The following is a 16,158-nucleotide window of genomic DNA, read 5'->3' as shown; positions in this document are numbered from 1 at the left end:
AAGGAAGTTCTTTGTAGACTTCCTGGAGTCTCTAGCACCCCTCCCTCTCCAAATAAATTGTTAATGGGAAAGTACTCATCTTTATTTACTTGATCTCCTTCATGATGAATAGGAGAATTTATTACAAAGTCTCTTTCTTTTTCTCTGTCATCTTGATATACTTATCACTTCTGTTTAAATGGTAAATAGTGTGATAACAAAACCAAACAAGAAAAAAAAAATCCCAGTCACTGAAAAGTTGTGCCCCTGAAGTTGCTTCCAGTAAATGATTCCTGTTTGGTTTGGAGTTCCTATTAGACTACAAAGAAATGACCCTGCAGTTTTGTCAATAGCAGTTCTTTAGAGCTGAGCCATCCTGTAGTGAATGTTGGTCTTCTCTCCACCAGATAAGAGCGACCTGAAGATGAAACTCTCTGCCACCTATGGGCTGTTAGTGGATGGTGTTGGGCCATGGGACTTCACTGGAGGCTTTGTTCCTTGTGAGCTGCTGCTTACTGGAAAGGATGCCTACCCTGTGCTTGTGAGCTCTCAGAAACAAGTTCTGATTGCTGTTTCACAGTATGGGAAGGGCCGGATGGTGGTTGTTTCTCATGAGGGAATCCTGAAGGACTCCAAGTTTTTCCAGTTCCTCATAAATGCTGTCGACTGGCTCAAGACCTCCCTTGGGGCCCTGGTTGGGGTCCGTCATTGTTTGGATTCCCTCTCCCAGCTGCTCCTCAGGGTTGGCACCAAAGTACAGGCTGGGGCAGAGCTCAGCATCCTTCTGGGGGTGTACTGTATGGATGCCTATGACAGTACTCATGCAAAAAACCTGATTCACTTTGTAAAGGAAGGTGGGTGCCTGCTCATTGGAGGCCAGGCCTGGTACTGGGCTAGTCAACATGGCAAGGAGAAGGTGCTGTTTGAATTTCCTGGGAACCAGGTGACCAGTGTGGCTGGTGTGTACTTCACAGGAAACACTGTGGAAAAGGGGATCTTCAAAGTTGTGAAGAAGATGCCAAAGATTCCCTTACTTGTCCCGTGAGTGTCTGAATTGCTATCTCTATTTAAGTGGCTGATAAAGCTGTACAGGTGAGATGTTTACAGGAGATTCTTGAGGTAAGAGATGAGGATGATGAGGAATGCTGGTTCTTTTGTAGACAGGGATGCAATTTTTATCTTGAAATTTAAGAGAGATCTTCTTACTATTTGCCGTCTCAAAGAATGATGTCTGACTGCTTCCAGGGGAGCTGGGTAAAGCGCAGGGAATTCATTCAGGGACAAGAAATGAAGGTAGCCATTGTTTAGAACAGCATATATGACCAAATGCATCTGTGCGCAACACACAGCAACTTGGGGAAGTGAAGAGTAACTCCTCTCCTTTGCCCCTAGAACTGTACATTCAGGGCAACTGTGGCTTTCCTGTGGTTCAGAACCAGATTTGAGATGGAACATCTGGCTAGCTTTCTGGGCCAGGCTCTGGCTGGCAGCTATTAAACCTGTTCAACCTGTTAGCTGCAGAAATTTACTTCTGTAAGTGAAGCCCCAGGGCGAGTACAGAGCTGAGGAGACTGGCCCAGTGCCACATCCCTTCTCAGCACCCGACACAGACCATGGGCAGGAAACCTCTGTGCTCCGAGATAGTTTGGGATTCCAGAGTGGCCCTTTGGGACCCAAAGCAGCACGTATAAAATTCAGGGCTATTGTGACTCACATGACAGAGCAGACAAGTCACCAGAATCTTGGGTGTTGTTCTGCCGTCTTCCTCTATCTCCCCTTCCCACTTAGCATGCCAAGCTGTGCCTAGCACAGCTTTCTCCAGAGTTACATAAAGTGCAGTGGGGTCTTTGAGGAGCATGCATGCTGCTTTGCTTCCTGTGTGTGGCAGTTTCATTTCATTGCATTGAAAGCTGCAACAATTATAATAAAATTCCCTACAAGTTTTTTCATTCATCACAGTCTTGTATATACTAAATTTCAACAAATAATTGGATTTGATACTTCCTGGATGCTGAATTTATGCCCCAGTAAAGGTAGCAGAAAGCTCTGCTGTTGAATTCAGAAAAGTGCTCAGGACACAGCCAACAAATGAAGTTATTTAATTAAAATTTTCTGAATGATCTTTTCCCCCACCTCCAGTTCACAGGCAGATGAGAAAGGGAGGGGGGTGGAAAATTCACCAGAGAGAAATTACATAGCAATTGACAAGGCTTTAAGTGGTAACTGACAGTGAATTAGAGCTTGTTTAGGGTGCTTCTGTGGTGTTTTTGTTTTGACCCAGAGCCACAGAGGAATTTAGATACATAATTTCAGTGCAACACAACAGCTCTGTGCATCTGGGCCTTCCTGCTAGCCTTTGTTTAACCCACAGAGAATCAGACTGCGGTCTGATGCAGGTGCTGTGCCGTATGCCTGGATACCTATTCTGTGTGACAAAGGATTGGAGTAAAGTGATAATCAAAGGAGGGCTGCAGTTTTAATTTCTCTCCTGTGGGCGTGCATAAGGGCTGAATCATTTATTCTCACTGAGTTGGCTGCAATGGCCACGTAATGAGATGCTTTCCAGTGCCAGAGTGAAAACTGTGTTTGGTAAAACTGTATGGCCAAACCAGGAGAAAATATAAACAAAGCAAAACCAAGCAATTCAATACACTGTTTACCACAGTGACATATAGGAGTTACATGGAAATAGCAGAGATAAGAGGAGGGCCATGCACAATAAAATCTCTTTATGTGGTAGAGGTCAACTGATGGGCATTTGAGGAGTATGTGTTAGGAGCCTAAGTCAACTTCAAGTCACTCACTGTCTGTATGCCTATCTGTCCATTTAGCCAAGCTATCCTTTCTTCAGTTCTGAACAGTGACAGAGGCCAGGAAATAGCACAGAGAAATCTTTTGGGCTTGGTTAGCTGATGATTTCTAGGGAGGATAAAATGGATGAAGTTTCCCTTACAAGAGATTTGCCAATCCCCACATCAAGGTTTAAACCTGCAAGAGACTGATTAAAATATATGAAAGGCCTTCTGATTTTTGAGCTTCTGTGATGTATTTAGAAGGGATTTTCAAGCTGCTCTTCAAAGTCACAGGCCTAGAAACTTCCTTTTGACCTTTCTTTCTCTCTTGTTTTTTTTAAATGAATACTGAGATTCTTACAGAGATACTTGACCCCCAAACCTGAAGCTTTAAAAGGAAAAATGAAGGTATTTTTAAAATTGGTAGAACTGTCAATGTGATGTGAGGGTGGAAGAAGAGGCACGGATGGACCAGGCAGACTTGTGTTTAAAAGATTCTGGGACTTGGGCTAACTTGGATGTCTCTTGGTTTTGTAGACATCATGCCAATCTCAGCCTTGATGCTGAGTTTCTCCTGTGTGGTGTGTCAGAGCTGGATGTTGTGACAAGGGGTGTACCCTCTATCTTGCTGGTGCATGGTATCTTCTCCTTCCCACTCTGCCTGGACAGCTCACACCGCTGCCTCTTAGCTGCAGCGTGCTATGGCAAAGGGCGTGTTGTGGTGGCAACTCATGAGAGTCAGCTGTTCTCCTCAAAGTTGGCTGGATTCCTGCTCAATATTGTCCAGTGGCTGGATGCGGGGAAGAAGGGGCTGGTGGGTGTGGATGTCAGCCTGAAGAGACTGTGTAACCTGTTCTCTCAAGGAGAGGTGAAGTTCCAGGTGTCACACCTGACAAGCGATATGAGTGTGTACTGTTGCCCTTCTTACAGTGACAGAGAGATGGAGAAGATTCATGCTTTTGTGGCAGAGGGAGGCGGTCTGCTGACTGGAGGTCAGGCCTGGTACTGAGCTTCCCAGAACCACAACAAAGCTGCTGTGGCAGAATATCCTGGCAACAAAATCCTCAACCACTTTGGGCTAAGCATTCTGGGTCTGAACGTCCAGGCAGCTAAATACCCAGCCGTGGTGCCTGGGGAGCACTACCACTTCTGCAAGGTGCTCTCTCTTTTCCAGAGGCATGTAGACAGGGATGAGGAGCTCAAAGCTCCCTTGAAGGACTGCCTGCAAAGACTGACACAAGACTGTGCTGCCTTTCTGCGCATCCCAGCCAAAGACTGCCCTGCATATGCCTCACTCCACCGCATCCTGACCAAAGTTCTTCGCAGAAGTGGGATCCCACATGTCAGCAGGCACTGCCCTGTCCAGAGCAACTCCAAAGAGGCAGCCCTTCTCTGCATGGCAACTGAGCTGTCCTGTGCCATGACGGACTGTGCAGCCTTAGTGCAGAAACCCACCAGTGGGGTCTGTGACCTCCCTGTTACTGTAGAAATTGATGGCACAAACCCAGGTGAGAAGCATATCTCCCTCCCTCTTGAGTAATGCTGCTGCTGGGAACAGTGGCCCACCTCACGTGTTTGTCTGTGTGTACGTATGGCTGAACATGGGGACACTTGTACAATTTTGCTTTGGGCTTGTGAGGAGGCTGATCTCTCTGTAGTGACAGACAGGCTCCTGTTGTGGCCAACCTGGAGTGCAGTGCTCTGAAACACCCTGTGGAAGTTCTGCTCCCTCTCTGTTGGTGTACAGGGCACTGAGGGAGATGAACCACCTAACAGAGGCACTTCGGGGGAATTATGCAACATAATGGTTTTGGCAAGAAAACTGCCTTAAGAAAGTCTTGGCCCTGCACTGCAGATTGCCATCCCCATAGTTGTGCTGATACAGCCATCTATGGGGCTGTGCTATGAAAAGATCTGAATTAGGCACAAAGGGCTATTTTTGATCCAAATCATTCCAATCCAATTTATAGCACAGTCCCACAACTTGCATCAGCACAACTGAAGGAGCAACCGGTTGTGGTTTTGGGGGTCCAGAAGTAAGGTGGGAACTTCTTAAGCTGGCATTGTCACTAAAGCCAAGGTACTTTGTAATCACATCCTGAGTAAGAGGTCTAAACTTAGGTTTTTTATCTATACAACCCTGCTGAGATTCCTGTGTGTAAATAATATGTTTAAAGTCTAGGTAATTCCACTAGTAAGGTATTTTTCCCTGGACAGATTCACCTTATATTTTTGTATTTGAGTATGTTTGAGAGGAGTTGTTTGAAAACTGTTCTAATGAGGATAGACTGTTCTGAAGTGGCAATGTCTGAGTGCAGAGGATATGTAGAGAAGAAGAGTTGTGGAACAACTGTTCACTGGTTTTCAGTTCTCTAATGAGTCAGGACAAAAGAAGAAAATTGTTTAGCACTGACTAAATTGAATGCATTGGTTTAAATGCCTTGTTTTGTTTGGCCAGAAATTATTCAGTGTTTGTATAGTTTCATATAAAAAATAAAGAAATGCTAGCAAACCATGATTTAAGATTGAACACCATTTCAAAAATGCTATCAGGGCAAGCCAAGCAAAACTGAGATGAATTGGTGAAACATGGTATTTGGTGAACATGCTATATGGTGAAACCGGATATTGTCTAATTTGCATTTTTTCTTGGAGAAAGTTTTACTTGAAAAAATTGGTCATTCTTTCTTGGAGGTGCTTTATGGAAAGGGTGCTTTATGACCGTACAGCTCTTTTTAGGACTGTTAACTGTTTGTGCTGAAATACACTTGTGTAAAACATTATTTGTGAACTAGTGAGTGGATTTTGCCTGGACAGTACAGTAGAGATGGATCAACTTTGCACTGTGTGTCACAACTGTCCACAGAGATCTTCTAGGCAGAGGAGACTTGCATTTCCATGGAAGGACTGTCTAGAAACATGCTGAATTGTACTGGAATGATGGGGTACCCAATTTAGAGTTAGACCTAGGATAAGACAGACCTTTTAGGCTTTCTCATAACTTCAGTCTGCTAGGAATGGGAATTTGTGTGGGCCCCAGCTTGTGCTGACCAGACTCTAGGGAAAAATCTGATGTTACTGTCTGTCTGTTATCTAGGAAATGATTTATGACCATTACATCTTCAACTGTATTTAATATCACTGCAGTATGCACCTCTTATGAGGGCTTTACTGTGAGAGAATCTGAGTGGAGGTGTTGGGGTTTGGGTTTCTTTTTTATATTTTTAAATTGTTAGTAAGTGCGTTTAATCTTGTCATTTTCAGAAGTTCAAATTTGGGTGGGCAAGCATGCTAATTGTCTGGCGGTCTAGTTCACATCACCTTTTGCTTTAAAACTAGAAATGTATTTCTGACAGTTTGGGTAAAACACAAGACAGTTTTGTGAGTGTAGAGCAAGGCAAAAAAGAGGATGAAGATTCTTTTATTGCAGCTTGACATCTCCAGAATGCATGACGTTAGGCTGAAAAAGTGCTGACTGTTCAGGAAAGTCTTAACTTTTAGGCAAGACAGCCTGGAGGAGTACAGAACTCTTATCTCCCTGAAGGACACACGGCAGTTATAACATTCACTTGCATGGTGGTTGGTGCTGGTCTGCAGGTAAGTTCTCTTGAATTTGGCTACTGTACACTGATGTATTTGTCAGGTGGGCACTCAAATACAGGCCTCAGAAGGCTTTTCTCCGTACTAATTTTGCTGCCATTTCAATCCTTGCCTACTGCTGCCACCCTATGTCACTTTTAGTGCATTATCATCATTTCTTACCTTGTTTCCCACTCTTTACTGTTGTTATTTCTGTGTGCTACTTGGATAAATGTGCTACCTGAAGGCAGCTGTGCTTGTTTTGTTACCCTGCAGATAGAAACAATCAAGGTGGTTGCCTGGCCCAGGATAAGTGCTTGGGTCCTTCTAATCGCCAAACTTAGTGTTGTCTCTTTCCAGATCTCTCGTGAGGTACTTTCATAGTGCTGTCCCTGTTGCTCATGTAGATGTATCCAGATCAGATACAAACTAGCTACCTGGGCTCCTGCTATCTGTAAAGTACAAAGCAGGCAAGCACTCACCTGCTTGGGTATTTTTTGCAGAAAGCTCCACGTAGCTGAAACCCAAGGTTAACTCAGGTACTTCTGTATGATCTTGCAGCCACATCCTGTTTTACTGTATCAGTACCAGGGAAGAGGCGCAAGAAGGGAAGCCAGCAGTGATCACATCTCCTCACCTCACGTTTTTAGTATGTGACCTCGATGCTGGTGCAGAGTGAAGAAAATATCAATACAGTACTCTAGTGAAGGAAGTCACTGCGGTACTCTCCGCTGCCAGTGAAGGAGGTAGCTGACCCCAGTAATAATGGGAGTAGAGGTGTAAGACTGTGTGACAGGGACAGCACTGAACTTTTTTTTTTTCTTGTTTTGCTGCTTCTGCTCACCACAAGCTGAAAGCTTGAGTAGGGTTGGAGTCAGAAGGCTGCTTTTGTGTGTGTGCCCTACAAGGCACACCAGGGGTCTCAGGGTGCTGTGGCCTGTCAGCTTGCACTTGGAGCATTTTGCCCAGCTCTTCCTACCCTTCTGTTTGCCAGGTGCAGATTGGGTGTCATGCGGATGACCTGTCTCATGCCACAGAGCTGAAACGGCCCCAGTGGTGATACACACCTGTGATATTACCTGCCACAAACAGTCTGTTTCCTGCGTCTGGGGTGGCCTTATTTACATCACAGTACCAGGAAAGAGTGTCCTGGGGAAAGTGTCCATCACTGTAGAAGGGGCAGTCAGAGCTCCTTTCTTCAAGCTTGGTAGGTTTGTTTATTTGGTGTCTTTCTCCTTAGCACTGCTCATAGATGCTGTTATTCTTGTGACTGAAAAGAAAGATGGCCCAGTGTTTAGGGTCACTGGTCTGGACTTAGGAATACCCAGGTTTAGCTTTCTTGTTTTGTATTCCTTTGACTTCCCCTGGAATTCTGGGTAAGTCACTTAACCACTCTGTGGCGGGAGGCAGGTGAGAGGGTTGTCATGAAATGGGCAATGTTTGTTCAAAATGACATTTTTTAGAGATTGGAGTTGTCATTTTCAATGAAAACCACTGTGTTGGAGCGATACAGGCTGACCTCAGTTGTGGTAAAGCTTGCCTTGCCATATGCCTGCTTTAGGGTGTCCCCATATGGCCACCTCCAGTCCCTACAGTAAACAGTAATCTCCCCACTGGTGGGTTTCCCATGTTTCCATCAGTTTCTCTTGTTGTATGGAACTTCTTTTTGCTCCTCTGTCAAACTAAACAAAAATCAGTGTTGTTATCTCTTTGTTGGAGAACAGGGAATGAGATCATCAAGAGAGGCTGGAGAAGTCTGATGCTTCTTTTTCTCAGATAGGAAACAGAGATCTGTTCTTGCTGTGCTACTACTTTGGTGTAAGACAGTCCTTTTCTCTCTTTGTCTCCTATCCACAAAAGAGCCCTGAAGAGACTTCTGAAGTACATGTTTCTGTGGCTTGTCTTCTGGGAGTGTGCTCAAAATTGATTTTCTGTGTTGATGTAGGGGAGACCTGTGAAAGCCAGTGGCAGGCCTGTATCCGGCATTACCCTGCTCCCTGGGCAGAATTAGCTGTTGAGAATCTTATCCTGACTGTACCAGCTGACAGCATTCTACACATAGAGAACCCAAAGCCACTGCTTAGCCTGTGGGATGAGATCATGGTGGCAATAGCACATTGGCAGCCATACCAACAAAATTCCCAAGGCTGGAGAGGATTGTAACAGATGTCCAGATCTCATGTGGTAGGTATATTGCTGTATAGCCTTCTCAAGGAGCCCAGAGAAAAGTGGCCTCTAGCAGCAATGTCTGTTTCTTTGAGGTTGTTGTGCTAAAATTGGACTGCAAACTTATGTAAGGGGTGCAAGCCTTGCATAACTGTGAGCTACTCCATCAGGATGGAAATGTGGTAAGGCACGGCTTTCAAAAACCACAGTGACTGGTGCAGTTGCCCCTCTGCTTTCAAAACTGGTATTGTCTCACTCAGCTTTTCTGCTGCCTGAGTGTTCTGAGAGGCAGAGCTGCTGACTGCAATGGCTTTGGCTCACTCATTCTCCCTCCTAAATGCACTGCAGAGACAGTACAACTGGGAGATAGTGACCTGATTTCTATTTTCCCCTGCCTCAGTCACAGGACTGTTTGCTTACATTCAGTTGCAATTGTACCTGCTGGAGACAGGCTACACAAGAGTTACTGTGGGCAAAACTTAGCCTGAAAAAATATGTGTCCGAGCTGAAGGCAAAGGAGAAACAGAATGTGCATCACTATCAAAGCCTGTGAGTTTGTAGTTTTGCACTGATGCTCCTCCACATCTCCACCCTAGCTTCTGAAGTTGTAAACCGAGTGCATTTGATTTAGAGTCAGTTAGATGGTAAATGTGGAACCTTACAATGTCATTTTTATTCAGTTGTTTTTCAAAGCCAGCTGGTTAAATTCTTCATCCCACAGTGAGGGCAAGGGCTTGGCATGAACCCTGATGTTCTAACCTCTGGCTAGACCACAGGGAAATAATTTGTTGCATATCTTCGGAGTGTAAAATTCTACTGTCCTGGGAAAATGCCAGTTAAAATTACCATAGTCTGCAGACTCAAGATTCCCTTGTGGTTTGGATTGTCTAAATGGTTTGACTCACATTTTTGGACTTGAACTTTTGGGGTTGCCAGGGATTGCTATAGGGTTGCTCCGCTTGAGGGGAGCTCAAGATCTTAAACAGTTTCTGCAAGAAGGAGTATGTGATTCATGTCCTCTACTTTGGGTAGTCTACAAGCTTTGTGTTCAGTCAAAGCCAGCTATGTAGGCTCCCTTTGTGGTGAGTGTAAAGGGCTGTTTAACCCATCCTATGACAGGTGTTTGAGTTTGGGGAGATGACTCTCATATAAAGTTTTGGGATCCTTCCAGAAGGACAAATCAGGGATGAAGCCACCCAGGAGACATGGGTAAAATCCCTTGCAGTGCCAAATTCTTGCCCAGCATGATGCTGGTAAATTGTTTAGATAACAGCTGTTCTGTGAAGTTAAGCGTGATGAGCGCTGTGATCTCCATGTGTTTCTTCCACACTGCTAACTCTTGGAGTGCAGACCTGCAATATCCACACTTTACACAGGAAGAGTCAAGCTCTGTGAGAGTGCTGAATCACATTTTTGCATGGTTGGATTGGCCTCACTGTGCTCAGTTTGAAAGAGTTCAGGTGTGTTCTGGGCAACGTTCAGGCTTTCTTCTTCGACCTAAAACATCAGTGTCAGTCCAAATGTGAGTGTACGCTTATGTATAAACAGGGCAAGTGGGCAAAACTGCACTTAACTGATAGTTCAATGTTACCCTTACACCCCTTATTTGACTGTCTGTTAAGGTGAAGTTTGTAATATTTCCTTATCTCAAAAAAGGAAAAGATTGTCACTCATGGTGATAAAGTATGGTATGTGAGATGGAGGAAAGGCACTAGAGAAATGAAAAAATACAGTCATTTATATCTAAGAGGTACTGGGATAAGCACTTATGCTGTGTGTTGATACCTGTCTTTTCCTGCAGGTTGGATGCGTGCTGGCTACCCCATCATGGGCCACCTAGATTCAGTGAAGGAGATGGTAGATATGAAGCACATGCAAACCACTGGTCTTTGGGGTCCTGTCCATGAGTTGGGACACAATCAACAGCAGCAAGCATGGGAATTTCCCCCTCATACTACAGAAGCTACCTGCAACCTCTGGTCTGTCTATGTGCATGAGAAGGTGCTGCGGATTCCCAGGCATCAGGCCCATAAGGCGCTTAGGTCACAGTGTGGGGAGGAAAGGATAAGAGGGTATCTGAAGAAGGGTGCTCAGCTAAAGGACTGAGAAATGTGGACTGCACTGGAGACATACCTGCAGGTGACTCTGGGAGAGGTGGGTTCATTCTCAGTGCCTAGTGACTGCAACTGTTTGCTTACAAGCTGGATTTTTCTTAGGTCTGGAAAGCACCAGAGAGATACATGGATAGTTTGTGTATCACTAATGTCTCCTGATGCCCTTCCTCTGCAAGACTTCGCCTCAGCCATGTGGAGAGAGAACCGAGTGCTAATCTTTCTTCCTAGGAGAGAAACAGGAATTGTTTCTTGATACAGAGTGGGAAAAGGAGGATCAAGTGTCGGTACAGTTCTTTAATCTGCTGCAGATTTTCTGTGGACTTTGGGCTAGCTGGCAAAAAATGTTTGGCACTGTAGAACTTCTAGAAGAGTAGTATCCTGATAAGTTACAAGGCTGAGCTCCCCTACACAAAACAAAGGAGAGACCAGGGTGTTCATATGAGCCAGTGCACTGAGTGGGGCCAGTGTAGTCTATCAAATGGCAAGGGGATGGATTCATCTTATCTTCTCCCTTCCAAATGTAGTTAGATGCCTCACTGCATTCAAGACTCTAAATCATGAACCTTGTCCTCGATTAAGGTGCACTCTCATGAAAAGCATGTGAGAGAGCTCTTCCCCTACCCCCTTTACCTTTCTTCTTGTAGCAGCCAGTAGTCTAGTAGAGAGAGCATTCAACTTGATTTGAATTTGAGATTTCAAGGTGAGTGTCCGTTATGATGGCTTAGGCTGTTGACTGTTGTGAGGTGAATATCCCTCAGCCCCTCCTCTGGGAGCTCTTACATCTCATACAAATACCAAAGTATTTGTTGTAAGAGTCTTGATTCTTGTTTTTTCACATCTCAGAGGAATGCCTGAATCATCAAGCTGCAGAGTCAACTTCTGTTTTCTCTGGTGCAATGAATATCAAAATAGTTAGACAGAGGGGAACAGTTTCAAGAGGGGAGATTTACCCACATTACCTTATAGGCTGGCAGTTTGGCCACTGCCTGAGGAGGTGGGAAACTTGGGGTCAAATCTGATTTCCAGGTCTTGCAGAGTATGGACCGGAGTCTGCCATCTCCTGTCTGGCTACTGACAGAACTGTTGGGACAAACAAATGAACAATCCTCTTCTTCCCCACTGTGCCCCTCAAAGTCATCATGAAATAGTTGATGTTATAGTGCAACAAATATAGTGGTATTGAGCACTGAACATCAGACTAGCAAAGGATGCTACAGCTACTTTGAGAATCCGCAAGACTCTCAAAGTGATCAGGGACTCTCAAAGAGTCCACAGGGTGTTATACTAGGGCTCTGGGGCCGGGATTTGAATACTTTAGTACATATTCACTTGGAAAACCATGAGTTTCAGGGATGATAGGTGCCTATAAGTTTTTAGGTGTCAGCCGAGTGGGAGTTTTGAGGTACCTTACCTGAGGTCTGCCTGGGCTTTACCTCTGAAGAAGAGCCACCTTCCCTCTTTCCATTGCTTTTTTTTTTCCTAATACTTCCTAGAGATGAGTTGTTGGGTTGATGTAAAGTGATATTAGCAGGTCCCTAGCTGAGAAGTAAAAATGAGTTGCCGTTTCCTCACCTAGTCTCATAACTTAGCCTGTGCTGAATTTCCGTGCTTGGGAGAGGATGTGTTAAGCAAAGGAAAAAGTTTAGGGCCTCTGTATTGCTCTTCCTGTGTGGAAACAGAGAGACTGCTGGATGGTACCAGGCTGAATTTCCAACCTTGACTTGGTCTTTGACAGCAGTCTGGGATGCCTCAGAGGAAGGTGCACATAATACCTAATTTCTATATTTACACCTCAAAGATGCTTTGTAGACAGATGAGAAACACTCACAGTTTACAAACTAACCACACCTTCTACAGACAAACAGAAGACCTATGTATAATTATTGTCTAGATACCTTCCCTCTTCCAGCCATAATGGGTTTTCTTCAATTGAATGCTCTCCATGTTGCTTTGAGCCATACATCTGGATCCCATTTAGATGTTTTTCACATTCCTTTTATCCAGAAAGGCTTCAGCATTGACCTTCAGGCCTTTCAGATCCACATCCTGTCTGCCTCTTACTTGCATGGCAGGAGGGTGCTGTCTGGTCCTGACATTGCCTGACAGAGCATACCATCCCTCAGAGTTCAGCCTAGTGATGCATTTCTCTCTCCAGAGTGGTCTCTGAAGCCTGTAACACGGATCTTGGAAAAGAGAATATAAAGCAATTAGAAAATCAATCAATTGGCCCAAGGGATGTACAGATTTAAATGGGCCAGCAAAATTCCTGTCTGTACTGTTCTGTCTCCACTTCCTCACTGTTCTGGAACTTGCTTTGGACTAAGGTCAGAGCCCTCCAAAACTCTGTCTAAACTAGGCAAAAGAAGCACTTTGCAGCATGTTCCAGGGTACTTGTTCCCCCAGTTATCCAGTTGCCCCCCACAAGTACCTGTGTTTTCTTCCCATAGAAGACTGTCTGTAAGGGAGTGAACAGACAGTTTTCATTCTGGTCGTGTTGTGACATGGAGCTGGGAACTCCCCATTCTCTGAGGTGAATACTTGAACTCAGGATCTAGGAGATGCTCCTGCATTCTGCAGGTCAGATATAACTTAACATGGTGAGGAGCCTTCTGTATAACTTGGCTTACTGCTTTTGGCCTTGTTCAAAACCAGACCCTTCCTTTTCCTACCTTCCGGTCAGCCTGCTCATGACTCTCCAACCTTCTTACCCCAAAATATTGCCTACTCCATAGCTAGTCTCAGCACCAGGGGTTTCCATGTGAATATGGGAATATCATAGGCAGACAACCCATTTGTTTGTTCTGCCTAATGTAGAAATGTTGTCTGCCACTGCTTAGCTGTTCCAGCATGATGGAGGATTTGTGGAATACATTTTAGTGTCAAACTAGTGTCAAAGCGTGATGCACTTTGACTTGGTAATGAACTACTGACACTGACAATCAGTAAACATTCTGCATCCTGTCAAGCTATTGTTCCAACTCAGCTCTCCATATTAACCTCGCCTTGAACAACAAAACAGGTTTCTACTCCCTCTTTACTTTAAACTCATTTCTCATACAACAGTAGTTTTTCTGTCTTTATCCCCTTTGTTCTTATTCCTAGACAAAACATGCTCTGCTCACAATCTCTCCTTCCTGTTTTCTGACTACTCCTTGTTCTCTTGTCTTCCTTCTGTCCAGGTTCTCTCTCAGAGTCCTTACTGATGGTTTTTCACTGCACAAGAAGCTTTATTCTGCACAAATCATCAGCTTGCATGGTTGGTTGCTGCTGAGTGCTGACATTTCTATCTGCTCCCAATGTACCTTTTGTCTCCATTTGTTCTGGCAGGCCAGTGTAGTGGAAATGTGTTTTTTTCTGTATGCTAGTGCTGTAAGTTATGCTCTGAAGCCTAAAAGTTGGATGACTTTATCTAACTTTACACCCTTTCCAAATGACACTGCAGAAACCTGTGGAAGTTTCTATTACTTGTAACACAAGAATAATGTCTATGAAATGAGAATTTCATTGTTTTTACACTCTATATTTTTGTCCCTCAGTTGCAGGAGGGCTTTGGTTGGGAGCCCTTCATCCACCTCTTCTCTGACTACCAGAAAATGTCCACCATTCCAAAGGACAACCCTTCTAAGATGAACTTGTGGGCACAGAAGTTTTCTCAGCAGGTGAACAGGAACCTGGCTCCTTTTTTTATGGCCTGGGGATGGCCTATCAAGAAAGAGCTGTCCATGGAACTGTCCTCTTTACCCAGCTGGGAACAGGACCCAGTGAAGTCCTATAGACTGTGAAGGAAACACATCCAGACCTTGATTCTCAGAACTAGCTACAGCCTGTCATTTTCTCATTGTATGCTGCATGATATGCTCACTGTGTATTTAGCTTTACACTGAATTCTTTAGCTTTTTGCTGTCTTAGAATGGAAGCCAACCCTGGCAGAAACTCAGCAGAAACCTGTGTGCTGCTCAGCTCCCATCTAAGCCATCTTCTGAAGAGCTAAATAATGAATGAGCCTTGTGCTGGGTTCTTCACCTCGGGAGGAATTTAATTCTGGGTGGATTTAGTTCCTGCAGAACCTTTCTCTGCTGAAATTGAGGTTTTCAGGGTGCCTCAGTCACTGGAGCAGTCTCAAGGACAATGCAAATAGAATATGGATCTGTAAAACAAATAGTAGCCTTCATAATATTATGTTCTTCAGTTATGATCTCAGCAACACAAGATCTTCACTACTGATTTGATTACCTGTAAAATTCCTACTCTTTCATCTCTCTAAGTATGCAGAACTTCTACACCTACTATCATGAAATTAAGTGACCTTACAGTGTTTATACGCAGAGGCTGCCTAGCAGATATTGAAATGCTGTTGATTTCTTCCTACTTTATATTACTGTGTGACCCAAGGTCCAGCTTTATCTGAAACAAGTCAATGATGAGTTGTACCTGTCACATTTACCTTAGTCTGTGAGCAAGATACTGTGAGCAAACCATGCAGGATGGGAGAGCAGAAACAAAGCAAGAGGTGAGTTGATTGTAGTCAGTAATGGTTTAACAAATGGACTTGTTAAAGTTTTATAAAAACAGGCACTGACATGACAGCATGAGGGAGCAGAGAGGAGGAAGGCAGAAGCTCAGCAAGATGGAGGATCAACCTGTTCCAAGGAGCAATGGGAGTTAACACTTCCCCCACCTCACTGAGAATTGCTTGGCTAGTTCAACACACTGGTTGACCATGCCAGGGCTAGTGAGGATATTAATGCTTAGCCTAATAGCATGCTAGTCCCAACTCATACCTTGTGTATCAGCAATAAATAAGACAATTGTAGTGAACTCACAGGTTATCTGTATGGTCTTACTTTCAAGTCTCTATGCCCAGTAAGAAAAATGCCTAAAAGGAAGTGACACAAAGATTTGTTACAGCTGCTTTTTACTTTTGTTCTGGCTCAGATGCAGTTCTGATTTTTCTGTGATTCATTGGCCTATTTCTTCCCTTGTCTTTCAAGCATTCTTTCCATTCTTATTCACTACTGCTATAAGTTGTTCTTCCAATAAAACATATGCAGAGGGAAGTCCTAGCTTAGACAGTGGTTCAGTACCAGTTTAGCCTGTTCTGGAGACTCAGAAGAAAATTTATATGGTGCAAAGATCTATATCTGATCCTACCTGCAGTAGCAGATTTCATCCCTACTGACTTTATGAGCAAAGGTTAAGAGTTTGTATAGTTACAAAAATTGCTCAAAATATTATCAGTTCTGTTACCTGGGGGTGGCATGATCTATTGTTTTTTTTTCTTCATGAATGGCATAAAATGGATTTTGAGATATTTAAGAGCAAAAAGCAAAAAGAGAAAAGGCCAGGGAGAAAGATGATAGGTCATATTCTGAGCCTGGATAGATTAGTTCAACCATAGGGATTCCAATTGAGAAGTTAGAGTTTGCACCAGCTCTAAATACAGCCTGAAATATTTAGGCATACATAACAATTAAATTCGGAATTGGACTAGCTGAAATTAACGTCACCCTTAGAATGATGCCTATTCT

At 44.1% G+C, this 16,158-nt stretch overlaps 1 protein-coding gene across 1 annotated transcript; it reads left to right on the top strand.

Moving 5' to 3' along the window:
* The first annotated feature begins 388 nt into the window (after positions 1–388).
* Positions 389–15,553, top strand: LOC112972856 (TRPM8 channel-associated factor 2-like). The gene is given in 10 exon segments (XM_026079968.1): positions 389–1,020; positions 3,309–4,279; positions 6,273–6,301; positions 6,303–6,368; positions 7,345–7,396; positions 7,399–7,557; positions 8,296–8,463; positions 8,466–8,534; positions 10,318–10,655; positions 14,167–15,553. Coding segments are annotated over 10 exon segments (2,715 nt in total). The 5' UTR covers positions 389–403; the 3' UTR covers positions 14,413–15,553.
* The last annotated feature ends 605 nt before the right edge of the window (positions 15,554–16,158 follow it).

The sequence above is a fragment of the Apteryx rowi genome, unplaced genomic scaffold (assembly GCF_003343035.1).
Source record: "Apteryx rowi isolate R43461 unplaced genomic scaffold, aptRow1 scaffold_506, whole genome shotgun sequence".
Lineage (NCBI taxonomy): Eukaryota > Metazoa > Chordata > Aves > Apterygiformes > Apterygidae > Apteryx > Apteryx rowi.
Note: the sequence above shows the minus strand (reverse complement) of the source record. Positions and strands in the feature narration are given on the sequence as shown.